Source organism: Antedon bifida, chromosome 3 (assembly GCF_963402885.1).
Source record: "Antedon bifida chromosome 3, ecAntBifi1.1, whole genome shotgun sequence".
Lineage (NCBI taxonomy): Eukaryota > Metazoa > Echinodermata > Crinoidea > Comatulida > Antedonidae > Antedon > Antedon bifida.
Genome location: NC_136228.1, coordinates 12,687,799 through 12,707,618, shown reverse-complemented (window position 1 = coordinate 12,707,618; position 19,820 = coordinate 12,687,799). Strand labels below are relative to the sequence as shown.

Genomic DNA, 19,820 nt, shown 5'->3' with positions numbered 1-19,820 from the left:
CCCATGAGACAACATTAATTAATTAAAAAGGTCAAAGTTGATTTATGATTCGCTTGATCGATTCCAGTGCCGCATTGTGTGTTTTTGGATTTTAAAAACAAATCTGAGTTAACTTTCTGTTATTTTCGTAATGGACGTATAATTGTTTGTATTTAGGGATATATTTAGTTTATTTGATGCATAGACTCACTGTTCTTTATCGCCATTTGTCATCGAACTTGGTTGTTAAACCAGGTTTCCTTAGAATAAATCAGCAGTTAGGTGGAGGCCTAAAACAAATGTGAGTGCAGCAGCAGGGGCGCCCGCGAAGTTGTATAGGCGAAAGTAGTAGATTAGGCCTAACTAAGCCAGGCCTAGAATTAGGTCCGATTTAAGCGAAAATAGAATCACCTTGAAAGGATTTTTTTTTGCATAATAATTTTTAATATAATAAATATAATATGAATAATTTTAATAATAAATATTGTACGAAGTGGTTAGGATTCCGGCAGAATGAACGCAATTTATTAGTCAATTGCTCATGCATGCACATTTTTATAACCTCATGTACACATTTAAACACCAATTTTTCCGACTGGTTGGCTAGCTTAGTGGTGTGGTACTGCAGCTAGGGGTCTAGAGGTTTTACTGGTCATTGTAGGTTCAATTCTCGATCAATTTTTAAAATTTTTTTTTTATTCAAAAAATTGTATTTTATTGACCATCGTCTTTATTCATCATCGTCTTTACCCACCATTGCCTAGAGGGATGTTTTTTTTTAGTTTTAGGTTTTAGTTCTCAGTGAAAAGTTTCTGTCGGAATCTGTTACAATGGGCAGTTGAGTTCCGGTGCCGGAATCCTAACCACGGCGAATATTATAATACTGTATGATGAAAAAGAAAGAGTGCAATTTCACCTGTTGTTGCACATTTGATATCACTTAACACAAAATTACAAGGAACGCATATGGAGAGTATAATAACAACATCATCATAAACTACAAAACTGACAATAGGAAATCAAGCCTATCCCACACTAGGCCCTAATACTTAGTATTAGTAGCCAAACCGAAATTATAAATATAGTACCAAATATTTGGGGTTTAATTTACGCATATATTATAGTATATAATCATTATAATAACATGATTCCATCCTCGTCCAACTATAATTGTCGTCCAACCAGAATACATAAGTTATCAATAACACCAAATCCTATGGACAAAGGTCTTTTATGTTCTCTGCTTGCTTCTCTTTGGAATGCTCTCCCTCAACATATTACATCTCAAAATCTATTGCTATTTTAATCTAATAAAATCTTCTTTAATTTTTACTTTGGTTTAGTTGATACTGGCGCTATAACAAATACCTAAATTATTATTATTAATACTGTAAAAAAAAACTAACGGTAGTGTCTACTCCTAAACATAGATATAATATATGATTGCAATTAATTCACAGATATATAATAATAATACGAATTTGTAATGCGCCAATTCCAGCAGTATGAGAGAGCTCAATTTGAAAGAAAAAGATGAGTTTTCAAGGTAGATTTAAAAGCGATATAAAGCATAGATGTTTTTTTTTTTTAGAAAACTTGAAAAGGCAAGCTCTGAGGCCATGGAATCAAAAGTCGAGTGTAGGTATGACAACATCATCAAGTCGGCAGAAGATAATCGTCTTTACCGAGGTTTGTTGCTTAAAAATGGTATGAAAATACTGATAATAAGTGACTCAACTACAGAGAAAGCGGCTGCAGCAATGGATGTACACATAGGTAGGTTTCTTCTTTACATTTATTGGAATCATGTCAGTTTGCAAGAACGTTTCTGTTTTACTGTAGTGTTATACAATTGTTCAATGTTTTAACAGAAAAAATGTTTAAAAATGTATTGTCTGCCAAAAACATGAAAAATGAAGATTTACTAAATCAGATTTTAAATAGATTGTTTTGTATTTTTAATAAAGTTAATCACTTCCATAGAAAAAAAATGAAAAAAAAATGTTTTCACTTATAAAATTACAAAATAAAGGATTAAATTCAACTAAAAACCCATTGACTGGCAGCCAATTTTACTACTTTTGCTTTAGTTTTTTCAGGTAAATAATTTTGTTTTTAATCTATTTTTATCTATTATTTTCTAACTATTATTATTTTTTTTCAAGGGGACAATACATCTTTAATGTGGACACATTTTTTCCTTTTTTCCAGGTTCTCTGTCAGATCCATGGAATCTTCCTGGCCTTGCTCATTTCCTTGAACATATGCTGTTTTTAGGAACAAAGAAAGTAAGAATAATATTTTTTCAAATACAAAATGTATCAAGGTTTATTGAGTTATGTAAAAACATGAGTTTTATATAATTTTTTTCTCTTTTTACAGTATCCCTCTGAAAATGCTTATATGCAGGTGGGTCCATTTTTGTTTGTTTAATCACATACGAGAGATAATGTTGGATCTTTCAATTGATGCTAAAATTGATAGTGCTGTGTGGGTGGTTTTATACATTTTAGTCTATTTCGTGGCTAGCTTACCTGGATAAACCAACATTAGCCTCTCTCGCTGAAGAGAAGAATACATTACGAAAAGAAGAACATTAATATACATTAAAATATCACACCCCATCGGATAATGGTATAGTCCGTACCAGTTATACACACACACTTAACATCGTCATCAGGAAAGAAATGGGTGCTGCATAGGCAGGATCATGTATAAAAATAAAAAAGACAAAGTTCTTGTTTCTGCCTCAAAATAAAATATTGTCATAATTTTTTTCCGTAACGCCAGGTAAGCGGCACTCGTAGACTACCAACACTGTTGGTTTGTGTAATTTTCTTTAGCCAATTCTACAATTCAACATTAAAATCATCAGAAAACAATAGCAGTGCTGTTTTTATTGTTTTCACCAATGTTTTGTTATTATTAGTATTTATCAGAACATGGAGGATCATCAAATGCTTTCACGTCTGGCCAGCACACTAACTATTACTTTGATGTTGGCTGTGAACACTTTGAAGGAGCTCTTGATAGGTATGGCCAACTGTTCATTAACTTTGGTTTGGATATGATTCTAAATGAGCGAGTGAGTGGCCGAGCGGTTAAGATAGTGGAACCGTAATTACGTAGCCATAACATCGGCAAGGGTTCGAGGCTCACTCGCTCCATGGTTCTGGTGGTAGAACGAGTCTTCTAGGATAAGGAATATAAACCGTAGGTCCAGTGTACACATAGCTAGCCTCATGTGCACTTTAAATAAACCTAGTACATCTTTCGAGGCGAGTAAGGGGTTACCCCGCTGTACTACAGTAGTCTACACAGACACAGCCACTGTCACGCACAGCCACTGTGCAATTGGGACTGGACCGTTTTAGAGGTGTTTACCAGTCCCCATCCTTCACTAGATGTACATACATCTTAGTGAGACGTTGAATAAATAAATAAAATTAAGAATATAACTTGTTTTAATGTAAAAATTGGCAACCAGAATCCTGCAGTCTATTTTGTGCCTAGCTTACCTGAATTGCATTCTCCTTGATGTGAGAGAACAATACAGTTTTTAGTTGAATCACCTTTCCTGAAAATGGGGCAGTCCACAACTGTAGGAGCATCCCATCCACCACCATATAAATATCTTCTGTCAAAACCTATCACATTTTTTCACTGAATTTGAATATAAAAATTCTAATTTTAATCTGGTTTTAAATAAATGTGTTCAGGTTTGCCCAGTTCTTTCTCTGCCCATTACTGAATGAGGAAGTATCGGAGCGGGAAGTTAATGCTGTTGATCAGGAGAACACGCGGAATGTGAAGCAGGACAACTGGAGATTATTCCAACTTCAAAAATCTACCTCAAAAAAGAATCATGTATATACAAAATTCAACGCAGGTAGACACAGCATTTATTTTTTGTCTATATATTTCGTTTCTCCAGTCAACAGTAATAATAATAATAATAATAATAAATAACATTTATAAAGCGCAAGAGACAAAGGTTTCAAAGCGCTGTGTTTCCAAGATCTGTGCAAGTAGTAGCGTGTGTAATCTGAAGGTTGACCAACTACAGGAGAGAACACAAACAACTTGCATAAAATATGTGAACGAAACTTCTATAATAATACATACATTTTATAAAAACTGGAAATATAATACAAATTCTGCAAATTATCAACAGAATAAAAAATATAAGACATGCATAGATTGATTTTATTACTCTTTTCTAGGTAATAAGAATACACTGCAGACTATTCCATTACAAGAAGGAGTAAATGTACGTGAAGAGCTATTGAATTTTCATTCTAAATACTACTCGTCTAACATAATGGCTTTAGCAATACTTGGCAAAGGTAAGAATAGTTATTAAACACATTCATATCTACAGCCAGTCACTTAACACCAATCATTCATATTTAACTTCCAGTAATTTTTACAATCTTAATTGAACATTTTATTTTGTTCTCGAAAAATTTCATCTGGTTTCAAAAAGATATTGTATGAAAAATTTAACGTTTGCTAAACCAATTATCAAGTACTCACTTGCTACGTTTTGGCTATTTTCAGTAGCCTTCATGGTCACGCAAATGACTCTGTGATGACCTTCTGTCATTCGTCATGGCTCTGTGATTCGCGCCATCACTCGCCTGAACATCAAAACTACTGAAAATAGCCGAAACTTGGAAAGTGACTACTTGATAATTGGTTTATCGAAAGTTAAATTTATCATACAATATTTCATTTTGTGTCAACAAATTTGAGCAGTAAATGTTTTTTTTTTCTGTTTTGTTTTCTTTTCTTATTTATTATTATTAGATATTCTTTTTTGCTTCTTATAGATTCTTTAGATACAATGGAATCAATGATTGTTGATCTTTTTGGAAGTGTAGAAAATAAATCGGTTGAGATTCCAGTATGGTTAGAGCATCCATATGGAGAGGAACAAGTTCAGGTATGTACAATCATTTTAATCAACTTTATTATAAAGCCTGATGCACACTATAGCTATTGGCTGAGGCAACTAACAGTATGCGCCCGACAATACATGAGGAATCGGCCACGCGGGCCGGTGAGAAAAATAAGTGGTTTTTTTTGTCACACATGTCATTCCTCACAGTGTGCGCCAAACGTGAGCTAACAACATAGCTCACTAAAAAAAATCCATTGCGCATGTACATTCTAATTAATATAATAAGTCAGCGTGCGCCGTTAGTGTAGTAAGTAATTATCCAATCAGATTGTTTGGAAGCACTTGCGTACTGTGAATGTGATCACAGTTTGCAGCAAATTTGTTAGTGAACAAAGTGTTATTCGTGCCAGTTGGCTCAGCCAATAACTACAGTGTACGCCAGGTTTTAAGGCTAATAAAATCAAAAATTTACGGATTTTGATTGAAGTAGCGTTTTAAAAGTCTTCTCTCAGTCTATAATCAATAAGTTAATTTTATATTACACAATTTATGTATGCATTACAGGTCGAATACAATGTTGTTCCAGTCAAGGATTTAAGACAGTTAAATATTTCATTTGCTATACCAGATATGAGCGAGCACTACAAATCAAAAGTAAGTAGGTAGTAAGTCTCTAGAATCAAATCTAAACTGTCTAAATTTGTAAACACGATGACACAAGTTTAAAATATTGTCTTTATGGAAAAATTACACTTGCTAAATTGAATTTTGTGAAGAATTTAAAGCCTTTTTCTTTCCACAGCCTTCTCATTATTTAGGCCACCTTGTTGGACATGAAGGTGTTGGTAGCTTGCTGTCAGAGCTCAAGTCTCAGGGATGGGTGAACATGCTATATGGTGGTGAAAAGGCTGGCGCAAAAGGCTTTTCATTTTTTACTGTAACTGTAGACTTGAGTGAAGAAGGCTTAGGTAGGTTTTCATGATGAGCCACATAATTACTAAGCTTTCGAGTCTAACAGTGTACTAGTACATCACAGCCACTGGTCATAACTGGGCCCTCTGGGAGACCAGTCTTTGATTGAAGAGGTTACCCAGTATAAAGACTTGAATTTCTTCAAGTTAAATTTGTTATTAAGTGTCTCTACGTAGATTTTCTGGTTGATGGTGCATTGTTGCCCACACCAGTTTCTCGTAGAAATTATAAATTAGTTTTTAGGCATATGTGTTCTCGTACCAATGCATTTTACCACTCTGTTTTTATTTCCTTTCCGAGGTTGTGGGATACCCTCCCTATTGAAGTGACTGATTTGTGCCTTTTTGATTCCTTTTTCCCTGCCTTATTTAATGTATTTTGCTGTTAAATTGTTTTTGTCTGCACCAGAAGGAAAGTACTCACATAGTGACTTGTCACTTTTCTACAATCCGCCAGACTGGTGTTTGTTTTCTTGTGTTTGTATTTTTTATTGTATTATATGTTTTATATGTCTTCTGGAAAATAAATGAATTGAATTGAATTAAATAAATACACTATAAATAAATACACTATATGTTTCTATAAGTACGCAGAACAACAGTAGTGTAGTAGAGCTGTAGCTTGGTGGTTAACATGCTTGCCTTCCAATCCAAAGGTCCAGGTTCAATCCTGACCTAGTGCCAGGGTTGTAACTCACGACTCTTTCAACTCCACTCACTAAACCTTAAATAAGACTTAGTTTATAAGCACCATACAGTAAATTATAAAATAGTTTATCCGTCCTTTAACCGGCGAGCTGCTCTTTTTTGCTTATTAGTATATCACCATTACTATTTTAATCGCTTTCAGACCATGTTGAAGACATTATCACGCACATTTTCCAGTATTTAAACATGCTCCATAAGGAATGTCCTCAGGAATGGATCCATAAGGAATGCCAGGATTTGGATAACATGAGATTTCAGTTTAAGGATAAAGAAAGACCCTCATCATATGTCATGATGACAGTTGCCAACCTTCATGTGAGTCTTAAGCTCTGTCTACACTATCAAACTTTATGTGACAAAAAAATGTTATGTGCCCATATATGGACATGATGATGGCATATCACTACAATATTTAGGCATATCACTACCACGTTTGGGCACATCACACTTTTTTTGTAGACAGAGCATTATGTTGTGCCATATGAAAGTATTTTAACTTTATTAGATTATCGCGGAAGATAATCACCTAGCAAGTTGTTTAATTTAATGTTTTTGTAAAATTATTAGTCAAATTTATTTTGTTTAAACCTTTTTAGAAATAAAATATTTATTGCACTAGTACTTTTGACTATCCATAGTTATTATCATACTTTGATCAATTATGACATGGTATAACATGACAGACATGGTATGACATGACATGGTATGACATGACATGGTATGACATGACATGGTATAACATGACATGGTATAACATGACATGGTATGACATGACATGGTATGACATGACATGGTATAACATGACATGGTATGACATGACATCATGGTATATCATGACATGGTATATCATGACAGACATGGCATGACATGGTATAACATGACATGGTATGACATATTATATTAACATGGCATTGTATGACATGCTATGGTATAATATGACATTGTATGGTGTGTCTGTACTTTGATGTTTACTTCTTCACAGGAATATCCCTTCACCGAAGTACTTTCAGCTGACTACACCATGTCAGAATACAGACCTGATCTTATAACAATGATTCTAGGACTACTTACCCCGGATAAGGCAAGGTAATATTCTTCTATTAGTCTAAACATGGTACATCTCATAGTCATACCGTTTGTCATACAGACTGGAGGCTTTCCCAAGGCTATGTAGGGAATGAGAGACTCTCTTACTAATGAGTTTTTTTTCTTCATTCAGGATTTCGGTGGTTTCAAAAAGTTTTGAAGGAAAAACAGAAAACGTAGAGAAATGGTATGGCACAGAGTATAATGTTAAAAAGGTACCAGCTGATGTTATTCAGGTAAATAAAAAGAAAAACAATTGAAAGAAAGTAATTGCAAACTTTATATATATACACCAATACTATACAAAAATAAAATCAAAAACCAAGAGCAAAAACGTCACTCCCATTAAGGAATTTCCCTGTGAAATTAATGAGGGTTAGGCAATATATATTACTACACTACGACACTACACCCCTAAAGGAATACTTTGCTTCAGTACTAAAAGGGCCCCTTTAATACGATTTCTACACTGTATATTGTATTAGAAAATTACATTGTATTTGATATATATAACAATATCAATAATATCAAAGGGTTGCATAGGCAGGGTAGATAGAAAAAATCAAACAAGTTAAAACTGCCTCAATGTAAATTTATTAACACAATAATAAAACACATTTTCCCATGTATAAATGTTAATTAATTCATTTTTTAAAATTTTAATGAATGAATTTTTAACAGAAATGGCAGAATGCTGGTTTGAACCCAAAGTTTTCTCTTCCTGCACGGAATGACTTCATCCCTACGGATTTCAGTATAGTTCCAAATGAGGAAGGGTCACCTGCCTTTCCCACGCTGATCAAGGACACGCCCATGTCTAAGGTTTGGCACAAACAAGATGATACGTTCTTACTGCCAAAGGCTTGTTATTTCATTGATATTACAAGGTATAGTGATTTCGTCTTCAAATAATGATTAAAAAAAACACAGAATGTATGTTTAGTGAATGTTGAATTTTGCCTCTAAATGTTCTCACATGATTTATATTTTCTTGTGACCTATCATTGACCTCACTTCTGGGTCATGACAAAGTTTTGCATACTTTGTTTTAATATTCATTCATTGTTTATGAATAATGTTGCAGTCCACTGAGTTACCTTGACCCTCTACATACCAACCTCACAAGATTGTTCACTGTACTAGTGAAGGACGCCCTCAACGAGTATGCCTATGCTGCCGAGATCGCTGGTATAGGTTACTCACTGGATAGTACTTATTATGGATTATATGTAAGTATTGTAAATTTGTTATTTATATATTGATCAAATTTGACTATTTTTTGAGTGAGACCAATTTGATTTGATTTATTCAGCCGATTCTCGATACTGTATCTACTTCAGAAGTATCATTGGAATATTTGGTAATACAACATCACACGTGTTTCACATGTATCTAGTAGTAAACTAACCCTTAACCTAACCTTCCATGATACAGGCACCACATGAGATATAAATGAGATGCTGTTACCAAATATTCCTTTGATACTTCGTAAATAGATCGTATGTGGAGATACAACACTGGGAATAAAAAGGAACAAGAAGCCCAGTCATTTTGTATTGTACAATCAAATCAATGCCATGATTAACTCTGTAAAAGGATCTATTACGTGGAGCATTTATAGTATCTACCTACCTGGATCTACCTGGATTTTAAGACTTAAAGAATTAATGCTTCTGTGCCCCTCCTGACCAGAACATACTGTATTCTTCTTATATGAATATATTGGTGTTTTTTTTTTAATTACTTGTTTTTTGGTAGTTAAATATTTCAGGTTATAATGATAAGCAAGACATACTTCTGAAAAAAGTTCTAGAAAAACTAACAAACCTTCAAATTGACGTAAAAAGATTTGAAGTATTAAAAGAAATGGTAAGAAAATCATTATTTATACTGTAGTTGAGGACTATAAGTGTTGTTCTCTTTATTTTTCAACTTTTATCTACTGGTATATCCTAATTGTTTTATTCATTTTTATTTTTCTTTTTTTATATTTTTTATATTATTTGTCTCTACAAGATTTTCATCTTTTTGGCATTCTGCCTTCGTCCATTCAATAATCTCAATCCTGTCATTACTGTTTTTCTTTACTTATATTGTCTTTTGGACGAAAATAAATGTCTTGAATGAATGAAACTGTACCATGTCAATGGTGTTAAAGCGTCGTTATCCAATCAAATTTGAACTATTCTATGAAAGTCGAAGTGGTCTAACTGTCTGGATTCTGGGTTTAAAATGTTTGTGCACAGGACAAGCATACAAAATAAAGTGTTATTAAAAAAGATTCTGGAAACCTAAACACCGTTTGATCAGATAGGATTTGAACACAGTACTACCCTTCTTACTTTGTTGCTAATATTAACTTCATTAGTGTAATACAATAATTTGTTTAACATAATGATATTTCAGTACAGTAGAATGCTAAAGAACTTCAGTGCTGAGCAGCCACATCAACATGCTGTGTACTACACTACTGTTTTGATGTCAGAATTGGCCTGGACGAAGGATGAACTCTCAAACAGTATGGAGGGTAAGTAAATGTTTGATTTATGGTCACATATGATTACATAATACTTATTTTCGATAGCATAGAAAAAAATATATCTGTCATCACGTCTTATTTTAATTTAATCTGTATAGAGGTCACAGTTGAAAGGTTAAAAGCATTTATACCTCAGTTGCTGTCAAGACTCCATGTAGAAGCTCTGTTCTATGGCAACTTGTCAAAACAGGTAAATATCATTTTGCACACCTTGGGTTAGTAGGGACTTTACGAAACAGGACGGGAAGCCACAGGACGAGAAGCCACAGGACGGTGCTCATGAAAATAGAATGAGCTTTAACAAAGTGGGCGGAGCTTAGGTTGAAATTCCGTCGTCTTTTTGGGGATGATTAAGTTGCCATTTTTCCATTAACGACTAGAAATAATGTATATAACCTTAATACAGTTCAAATTACACTTAAAAGTGGAATTTTCAAAACTCTAAATAATATTTGAACTTCTAATTTAATTGTTTAATGGAATAACATTTTTATTGAGTTAAAATGGCTGTGTTAAAGCAATATATTTTGTGCTGCGTTTGAATGGGAGGCCCTAGCTAGGAAGGCCTATGCTGTATCAGCAGAGCCAAGCGATTCAGAGGGCCCTGCGCTACGAGACAGGGGAGGGAGAAAGATACTACCGGTCGGCGTCTTCGCGCAAGGGTGTGTAACTAATAAAACAGATATGTCGACTGTATATGTCCCTATTATGAGCGAGTGAGTGGCCAAGCGGTAAAGACAGTGGGACCGTAATTACGTATCCATAACATCAGCAAGGGTTCATGGCTCACTCGCTCCATGGTTCTGGTGGTATGACGAGTCTTCTCGAATAAGGACTATAAACCGTAAATGTACACATCTAGCTCATATGCACTTTAAAGAACCTAGTACATCTTTCGAGACGAGTAGGGGGTTTCCTTGATGTACTAGTACATCACAGCCACTGATCATAACTGGGCCCCCTGGGAGACCAGTCTTTGACTGAAGACTGGTTGCCCAGAATTAATAAAATATATCAATTCAAGGGTGCATTGAAGCGTGGCCACAAAATAGGCAAAACAGTGAGATATATTTGAAATGTGTCTGTATGCTATCTTTAGAGAGCATTGGAAGTGGTGGACATGATTGAGAATGAACTCAAGAATACTTGTTCTACCAAACCTCTACTGGCAAGTCAACTTGTGAAACGCAGAGAGATACAGCTACCAGATGGTGGGTTTTGATCAAATAACAATAGGCACGCACCTCTTAAATGCATGGTATCCATGTCAATAAGATTTTAATTCCCATAGCAAACAAAATTAGTAGATTTAGATAGATTGAAGTAGATATAGCTCTATTTTGAGTAGACTTAGTAGCTTTTTAGTAGGCCTTTTCAGCTCACCTACTAAGGATTTTAACTCAAATACTATGATCACTTCCCAGCTATATGTATAAAACAGAAAACAGTTTATTAAAAGTTACTGGCTATTATCAGTTTGTTAATAGTCTATTAATATGTTATTTGTAGCCCTAGTAAAGCTATTATAAGTAGACAGTTAATAGATAATACAACTGTGTTATTCTATAGATTTTAATAGCTATCTGGTAGTTCATATCTGTCTATTGTATAAAATAAAGTTTATTAACAGTTGCTGGCTATTATCAGTTTGTTTATGTCTAGCCCATTGTATAGCCATGTACCTATAAATATAGGTCCATGGTATAGCTATTGTAAGTAGACAATAGATAGATGTATACAACTGTGTTACTTTATTTTTTAAATAGTGAAAAATCTATTTAATACTATTAATGGGGTTTTGAATTATGCTGATGAGGTAAAACCTATGGCACTATCTAAAATCTACCTGAAATATACTTATTAGTAAGTGCTTAATAAATAGGCAATAGAGCTATATCTATTAAGGCGATAGTTTACAAGGCTAATAGATATAGAGCTATATCTAGTAAGACTTTTGTTATGAAACTTAAATAATGAACTCTCTCAAATGGCAGCTTTGAATAATCGATAATCCGTCACTCTAAAAATGTTTTAGATGCTCATGCCAGAGGTTTGAATGGTCCTTTTCAAACTAGAAAGTGATGACTTTAAGACCTAGCTAGCTGAGCTGGTAAAAATCCTGGCTGCATGCTTGGTATGGATGCACTAACAAACATAATTATGATGTATTTTTTAAGGCTGTTATTTTCAATATCGTAAGTGTAATGATGTACATGACAGCAGTGGTATTGAGATGTACTACCAAGTTGGGCTGCAAGAGACCGAGAACAACATGCTGTTGGAACTACTCTGTCAAATAATCAGCGAGCCTTGCTTTGATACACTTAGAACTCAAGAACAACTTGGTAAGTAGTCTTAATTTGATATCTCACAATTAAAACCGTTTATTTTAACAATTTATGGTAGCAATGATTCTAAAATCTGTGAATACCTCAATAGATTTTGTTCACACAATATTTATAAGTTTCCGAATACATTGTTCCTGTTCCATATTATTATGGCTTTTATTTTCATACTCTTTGGACAAAAAAAATTGTAATTGCGAGTATTACAAATATATAAACATTAATATAAAATTTTAAGGAGAAAAACATTGATATATAAAATTTAGTAATATTATTATATAAAGACAAAACATTATAATGCAAAACCACAAAAAATATCATTGTGTCATGATTGGTCAAATTACCTACAATGTGGTTATGTCCTTGTGTTGCATCCTAGTGAGAATAAAGCTTAAGGGTGTTTGCCTATGTGATCAAGAAGAGTTCCAAAATGAATTAACAAATTATAACTGTGTAATTACTGACAGGTTATATAGTGTTTAGTGGAGTTAGAAGGTCAAATGGTGTTCAAGGTTTTCGTGTTATCATACAGTCTAATAAGCCACCCAGCTATCTTGATTGCAGAGTTGAGGCATTTTTAGCTCAAATGAAGGTAAGTATAGTGACATATCCAAAATGTACTTATAAGAACACAAATGATTTATTTATGTAGATGTAATTTAAACAACCCATGGACAAAACATACAGTGAAGGAAGCAAATGTTAAGGTCTGTTCTAGGTAGAGGACAGATCTTAGACTAATATGCACTCTTAGAAAAAAAGTTGTATTGTCCCCCAAAAACATGAAAAATGAAGATTAATTAAATCAGACTTTGAATAGGTTATTTTGTAGTTTTAATAAAGATAATCACATCCATAGAATTTTTTTCGATCCAATTTTTGGTCGAAGTTAATAACTATTATGTGACATTAACATGGCATATTCAACAAAAAAAATGTTAACAAATTATTTTTCAGGGGGACAATACATCTTTAAGCAAATTATATAAATATAATGCATTAAAGAAACTTTTATTCAATAAACAACACAACAAATAAAAAAAGACATCATTGAAAAAGGGGGTATTTCTCACCATATGCTAAGTGTGTTCTGAAAACAGATGATGTTATGATACAATGTATACTGTACATGTCTTTTATTTAATTATATATTTTTTAAAGGAACTTATTATAAATATGAAAGATGAGGAGTTTGAACGACAAGTGTCTGCATTAGTTGTGAAACGATCTGTCAAACCAAAGAAGCTAACAACTCAATGTCGCAAATACTGGAGTGAAATCATTTCAGGACAGTACCACTTTGATAGAGGTTGGTAAAAGTGTTATGCTTGCTTTCCAATCTTAAGGTCTATGGTTCAATCCTGACCTTGTGTCAAGGTTGTAACTCGCAACTCTGTCTACTCCACTCCCTATGCTTCAAACGAGACTTAATAATAGTTATCCATCCTGTAATTGTTGAGTTTCTCGCTGTTGGTCGCTGTTGGATAACTATAAAATAAAAATAAGAACTGTTGATGTTTATTTTCAGATTCTGTTGAGATTGCTTGTCTGAAAACCATAACCAAGGATAATCTGATAGACTTCTTTAACAAGTATATTGACGCAAACGCTTCACAACGACATAAAATATCAGTTCACGTCAAACCAACTGTCACAGCTGATGAACCGGATTCGTCTGAGAATATGACAGACAAACCTGTAGATGGAATTGTATTGACTGAAGTAAGTACCCCCAATGTCACTATGACAGACAAACCTGTAGATGGAATTGTATTGACTGAAGTAAGTACCCCCAATGTCACTATGACAGACAAACCTGTAGATGGAATTGTATTGACTGAAGTAAGTACCCCCAATGTCACTAGGACAGACAAACCTGTAGATGGAATTGTATTGACTGAAGTAAGTACCCCCAATGTCACTAGGACAGACAAACCTGTAGATGGAATTGTATTGACTGAAGTAAGTACCCCCAATGCCACTAGGACAGACAAACCTGTAGATGGAATTGTATTGACTGAAGTAAGTACCCCCAATGCCACTAGGACAGACAAACCTGTAGATGGAATTGTATTGACTGAAGTAAGTACCCCCAATGTCAATAGGACAGACAAACCTGTAGATGGAATTGTATTGACTGAAGTAAGTACCCCCAATGTCAGTAGGACAGACAAACCTGTAGATGGAATTGTATTGACTGAAGTAAGTACCCCCAATGTCAATAGGACAGACAAACCTGTAGATGGAATTGTATTGACTGAAGTAAGTACCCCCAATGTCACTAGGATAGACAAACCTGTAGATGGAATTGTATTGACTGAAGTAAGTACCCCCAATGTCAGTAGGACAAACAAACCTGTAGATGGAATTGTATTGACTGAAGTAAGTACCCCCAATGTCAATAGGACAGACAAACCTGTAGATGGAATATCATGTTTGATGTAAAGCAACGCAATATAATATTTCCTTATGATTAGTACTGTACTCAATTGAATCATGTTTTTATCTTTCACAGCCTGTTGTAGTAACAGATGTCACATACTTTAAAAGTGGTTTATCACTGTTTCCACGACCCGCCTCTTATATTGATAGTTTAGCACCAGCCAAGTCAAAACTTTAGACCATTGAGATGAACAGATTAAATCGATCTGTCATACAGGGCTAGCAAGAACAAATATTGTTGGTAAATTACAAATGAGAGTCTTGTACACCTCGCATAAAATATATTTTGCGAATGATCTCTCGCATAAAATATATTTTACGATTGATCTGAAACAAGCAGTTTGCATTATAAAAATCCTTATTCTGTTGACGTGGAAAACTTTGGAAGCGCATTGACTGCATAATTTTCTAGTGTATTGTTTTTAAGAAAAGAAAACAATTTTAAAAAAATCAAAGAAAAAACTAAAAGTCGGTTACAGATTTATTATCTTTTTAATTTCTCAAACATGACAATTACAAGCTTCTTAAACATAAAAAATATTTCCCTTTAGAGATATAAACAACAGGGTCTATACTTACCTTTTAAATTACTTTAAATACAATCTTTAATACAACACTAATAGAAAGAATGCTATAGCAATTATTGGATGTTAAAGAAAGCCACAGTTATTATAAAATGGTAATCACAAAACAACATTAATCAACAGGGAGTTTTTTAAATCAAGAAGGGTAGTACATTATTATATAAATATTATAAAGTAATACATTGACATCTGAATAATGACCTGCAGGTTCAGCTTACGGGGTGCGATATTTTAAAGTTGAAATAAATAAATTAAATATAGTTGGATAGTCAGTGGTAGATTACAATTTTAAAACACTTTTAAACCTAGGATTTCATTATTAAGTTTATATTAATTAAATGTGAATGTTAATAAAGTGGTATATAAATTATATGAAATGTGTATATTCAATTTTTACTTCTAACAACCGAACAGTATAAATATAGTATAGGCAACCTATCTTTTAAAAACTACACAATTCTATAACCATAACATGTATTCCCAAACTAGTAAGTCATTGATAGAAAAAAAAATTACCCCAAAATCCACCAAATTCTAAATAGATAGATGTTGTTAACAGAAAGATTTTGCAATGTATACATTTGTTATGGTAGCAGGACGATTCGGCACACTTAAATTTATCGGCTTTGATGAATTTTATAAGCATAAAATAAGCGTTTTTACCCAAACTTTATTTTCAGAGAGACTATGGGGTAGTACTACTAGGGATAAAGATGCAATAAAGCAAACATTTTGAAAACATTGTCGAAAATGATCATTTTTCGAAGTAATAAATTGAATATAAAATTACGTTTTTTAGTAATTTATTTTATATATTATATCAACATTGTCAATATCAAATAAAATATGGATTGTTAAACACCTTCAAAAACGTGATAAATACCAACAAAAATGAATATGAATTTGGTCTAAAGTGGGATGAATCGTCCCACCAAAAGTGGGCCGAATCGTCCTGGATTCTTTGTTATATACAGTATTGGACTTCCCTACTAGTTTAAAATACCACTCTGTGCTGAAAAGGATCATTTTAAGGGTCATTCAAATACATCTTCACAGAAGTACTTTTGTTGGTTCATTATACCAAAGTAACATTTTTATTTTGGTTTAGAAGTCGGGTAGGTTAGCCTAGCAAGATGTGACCATGATGCATGGTCAGAACAATGTATTCCTTTTCCCAAATTTCATTGCCAACCACTCCCAAATTTTCCACTCTCAAATTTTCCACTCCCAAATTGTATTCAAACAAGGACTTACTACTATTATATGTATTTACATATTTCTTTGATTGTATATACCGGACCTATTACTATGTACTGTATCATTCTCTTCGTCATCCAAACATTTATCTATATCCCAGCTAAAAACGAATTATTCTTTTATTTCCCTACAACATAAGCACATACTAAACATTATAATTTCATGTGTTCTTCCTCACTATGCTTCTACATGTGTTTCCAACATAAGCAAAGCACGTACTAAACAGTATCATTTCATGTCTTCTTTCTCACTATTCTTCTGCATTGGGTGTTTCCAATGGTTTTTCTACAGGTACACTAGTATCACCATCAAAATCCTTTATCTCGCGATGTGCCTGTCTCAAATATTGTTGTTGTTTATAGAATAGTTTCAAAGCTCCTTTAATAGTCACAAATGCAATACCACCCTAAAAATAAAATAAGTTTTAGTAAATTTGCTAATGCAATATAGTACTATATATCACCAGATACATAAGTAAATTGTGGTAGGTCAGGACCTTTCTGTAAATTTACACTCAACATACTGTATAAAAGAAAACCAACTTACCAAAATCGTTCTTTGTAAATTTGAATTTAATGAGCCAAAGAGAAGTTTTCCGGTGACTGTTGAAACAGTCGGGAAAATGAGGGCGCCACAAAGAACTCTCGTTGCTGACAGTGGATCAGACATTGGTTGTGTATCTGCTGGTATCCTAGGCAACATGTCGGACATTTGATTCCATCCGCAAACATATTTCCAGATTGGGAGTTTAGGTGAATATTTGCGCCAAAGTTTCAAGACATAATCTTCCCATCTGAGCATTTTACTGAGTATCAGCATAACAGGGATTGTTGGGAGTCCAATAAGTAGGAATAAGGGGTCAGCACGTTCCATGACATCAAGACCTTCCTTGTGCCCCAAAACCTGCATTATTGTCACCGCACCATATGTTACAGCAGACCAGTACACTGAGCCAACTACCACACCCGCAGCAGCAAATGGACATACCTTGTAAATTAGTTTATCAACAAGATCTAAAAAGCTAACAAAGGAACCTGTGAAATAAATAAAATACAAATTATGACATCAAATCCAGGCATTTTCTTTTGGAAATTGTAAGTGTGCCTCAAAGCATTCAGGGGTGCTGTAGGTGTGCCCTTTGTATTTTGGTGTGTTAATATACAAAAAATGGAGATGCAGTCTGTATTTCACAAGCAGAATGCTGTTATGCTTTTTTGCTGCACACTTTTTGCACTTCAGTGCATGATAGTGAAAAAATAAAGAGTGCACACGTGACTCATTTCAGCATGTCCGATTAACTACATCCTTGAACCCATGTTATAAAGTTTTTTAATGTGTTGTAGGTTGCACTCCTCAAGGGCAGTTTATGTGTGTGTTAGGTCACACTCGCTCGCCTAAAAAATAAGGCCTTTGAATCGTTTTGGCAGTAAGGTGTTTACAGTTAGGAAAAAAATGAATGTGGTCATGTTACAAATTGTAGTTAAGAGTTGTTAAACAACATAACTTAACCACATAAAACTCCTAGAAAGTAAAAAGCCGTTTTCCATTTTCCCCTGACTGTTTAGGGCAGTCAATGATTATTGGTATCGGTCAGGGTACAAAAATAAAGAATGACCTGTAGGCTGTAATGTTATACCAATAATATGTGGTTAGGTTTTTCAAGTTCAGTTATTCCTGTTAGACATTTGTTATATTTTTACCTATTCCTGGATATACAATGATGTATTCTGTACTACATTGTGGGCAAGAAACCTTTGCTGTGCTGTTTCCTTTCTGTTTCTCATCAATCCATCGCTGTAAACAAACTTGATGAACCCATTTTGTTGTTCCTTTACATCTACAAGGCCTTGTCCATTTTGCTGTCATATCATCTTCATCAGTGGCAAAACACACCCAACAACTTCTCCTATAAACATAATTAAAATAATCAAATAATTACATACAGTATCAAATTAAAGAATATTTTATAGACCAACATTTAAATGCAATTTTAATTAATTATCGACCGAAACACCAGGTTTGAGTATTTTAAAGATGAATTGTCCCCCTGAACATTTTTTTTGTTGGGTATGCCATTTTAATGTCACATAATAGTTATCAACTTTGACCAAAAATTGGATCTAAACAAAATGGATTTTAACCATTTATTATGTTATTTTATAAGTGAAAACATTATTACGTTTTTTTTCCTACGGAAGTCCTATTCAAAGTCTGATTTAATTAATCTTCATTTTTCATGTTTTTGGGTGACAATACATCTTTAATAGTAATATATCATCAAAAAGGCAACTGCTGTGGTTTTCACGTTTAAGTAAACTATGTGGTATTTAAATGTGTGTACGGTAGATCTTACCTATCATCCCTGCTCAATCTCTTAGCAACAGGTGAATGACTTACTTCTCCCGTACTTGTTGCAATAGGTGCATTTTCCATTTCAAAATCCTCTGATCCCTTGTTTCCAACTGGTCACTACAAACAACAAGGAAGTCCAAATAAAGGAATGCATTTTTAAAATAATTTTATAGAAAGTGTATTTAAAAATATTAATAATTAATGCAAGCCATGGTTACTTTTATATTTTTATAAATAATGAAGGTACTGTTGATCTAATTAAGCCATATTTAATGTATACTGTAGTAGAAAAGTATGACTAGCTAGCACTACTGTATCTAGGCCTAGGCCTTCTAGCTTACGTAGCCACGGCCTCTTTTTGATGCCTGGCTGGCTCAGTCTCATCAGAGTCTAGAGAGAGGCTGTAGGTCTAGCAGCCGTATGAAGAGAGAAGAGGCCTATAGGCTACACTTTTAGAAGCTTAAATACAACGGACCTAAGCAACTATTAACTAATATTATTAATATACTAGTAAAATTACAAATGAAAGTCTGCTTACTACTTAAAATTAAAGGAGATTTAGTAAACCGCAGCTCAATACTACTATACTAGACTACAACTTCAGTTGACCCTTGACCCTACTTTTTTACATCTTCTGATCACATGCTGCTTACG

The 19,820-nt window shown here is 33.8% G+C and overlaps 2 protein-coding genes across 4 annotated transcripts; one reads left to right on the top strand and one right to left on the bottom strand.

Annotated features, from left to right (window-relative positions):
- The first annotated feature begins 68 nt into the window (after positions 1-68).
- On the top strand, positions 69-15,924 carry LOC144838591 (insulin-degrading enzyme-like). Its single transcript, XM_078694011.1, has 24 exons — positions 69-280; positions 1,571-1,755; positions 2,191-2,267; positions 2,362-2,388; positions 2,909-3,012; positions 3,699-3,868; positions 4,203-4,325; positions 4,812-4,924; positions 5,447-5,536; positions 5,685-5,850; positions 6,704-6,876; positions 7,544-7,647; positions 7,781-7,883; positions 8,329-8,534; positions 8,732-8,876; positions 9,406-9,516; positions 10,054-10,174; positions 10,285-10,376; positions 11,286-11,397; positions 12,364-12,531; positions 12,999-13,123; positions 13,693-13,840; positions 14,060-14,253; positions 15,047-15,924. The coding sequence occupies exons 1-24, from the start codon at positions 177-179 to the stop codon at positions 15,149-15,151; spliced, it is 3,066 nt and encodes a 1,021-aa protein (XP_078550137.1). The 5' UTR covers positions 69-176; the 3' UTR covers positions 15,152-15,924.
- LOC144838609 (E3 ubiquitin-protein ligase MARCHF5-like) lies at positions 15,447-19,784 on the bottom strand. 3 transcript variants are annotated; one of them, XR_013611665.1, is made up of 6 exons: positions 19,705-19,784; positions 19,168-19,283; positions 18,515-18,720; positions 17,361-17,848; positions 16,815-17,220; positions 15,447-16,768 (listed from the first exon to the last, which is right to left on the bottom strand). XR_013611665.1 is itself a non-coding variant. In XM_078694038.1 (5 exons), exons 2-5 carry the CDS (start codon positions 19,245-19,247, stop codon positions 17,065-17,067), a joined length of 930 nt encoding a protein of 309 aa, XP_078550164.1. In that variant the 5' UTR covers positions 19,248-19,283; positions 19,705-19,784; the 3' UTR covers positions 15,447-17,064. The 3 variants fall into 3 exon arrangements, 2 of the variants coding, with proteins under 2 accessions (XP_078550164.1, XP_078550165.1); XM_078694038.1 differs by having other exon boundaries at positions 15,447-17,220; XM_078694039.1 differs by having other exon boundaries at positions 15,447-17,220; positions 19,168-19,300; positions 19,720-19,756.
- Between the last annotated feature and the right edge of the window lie 36 nt (positions 19,785-19,820).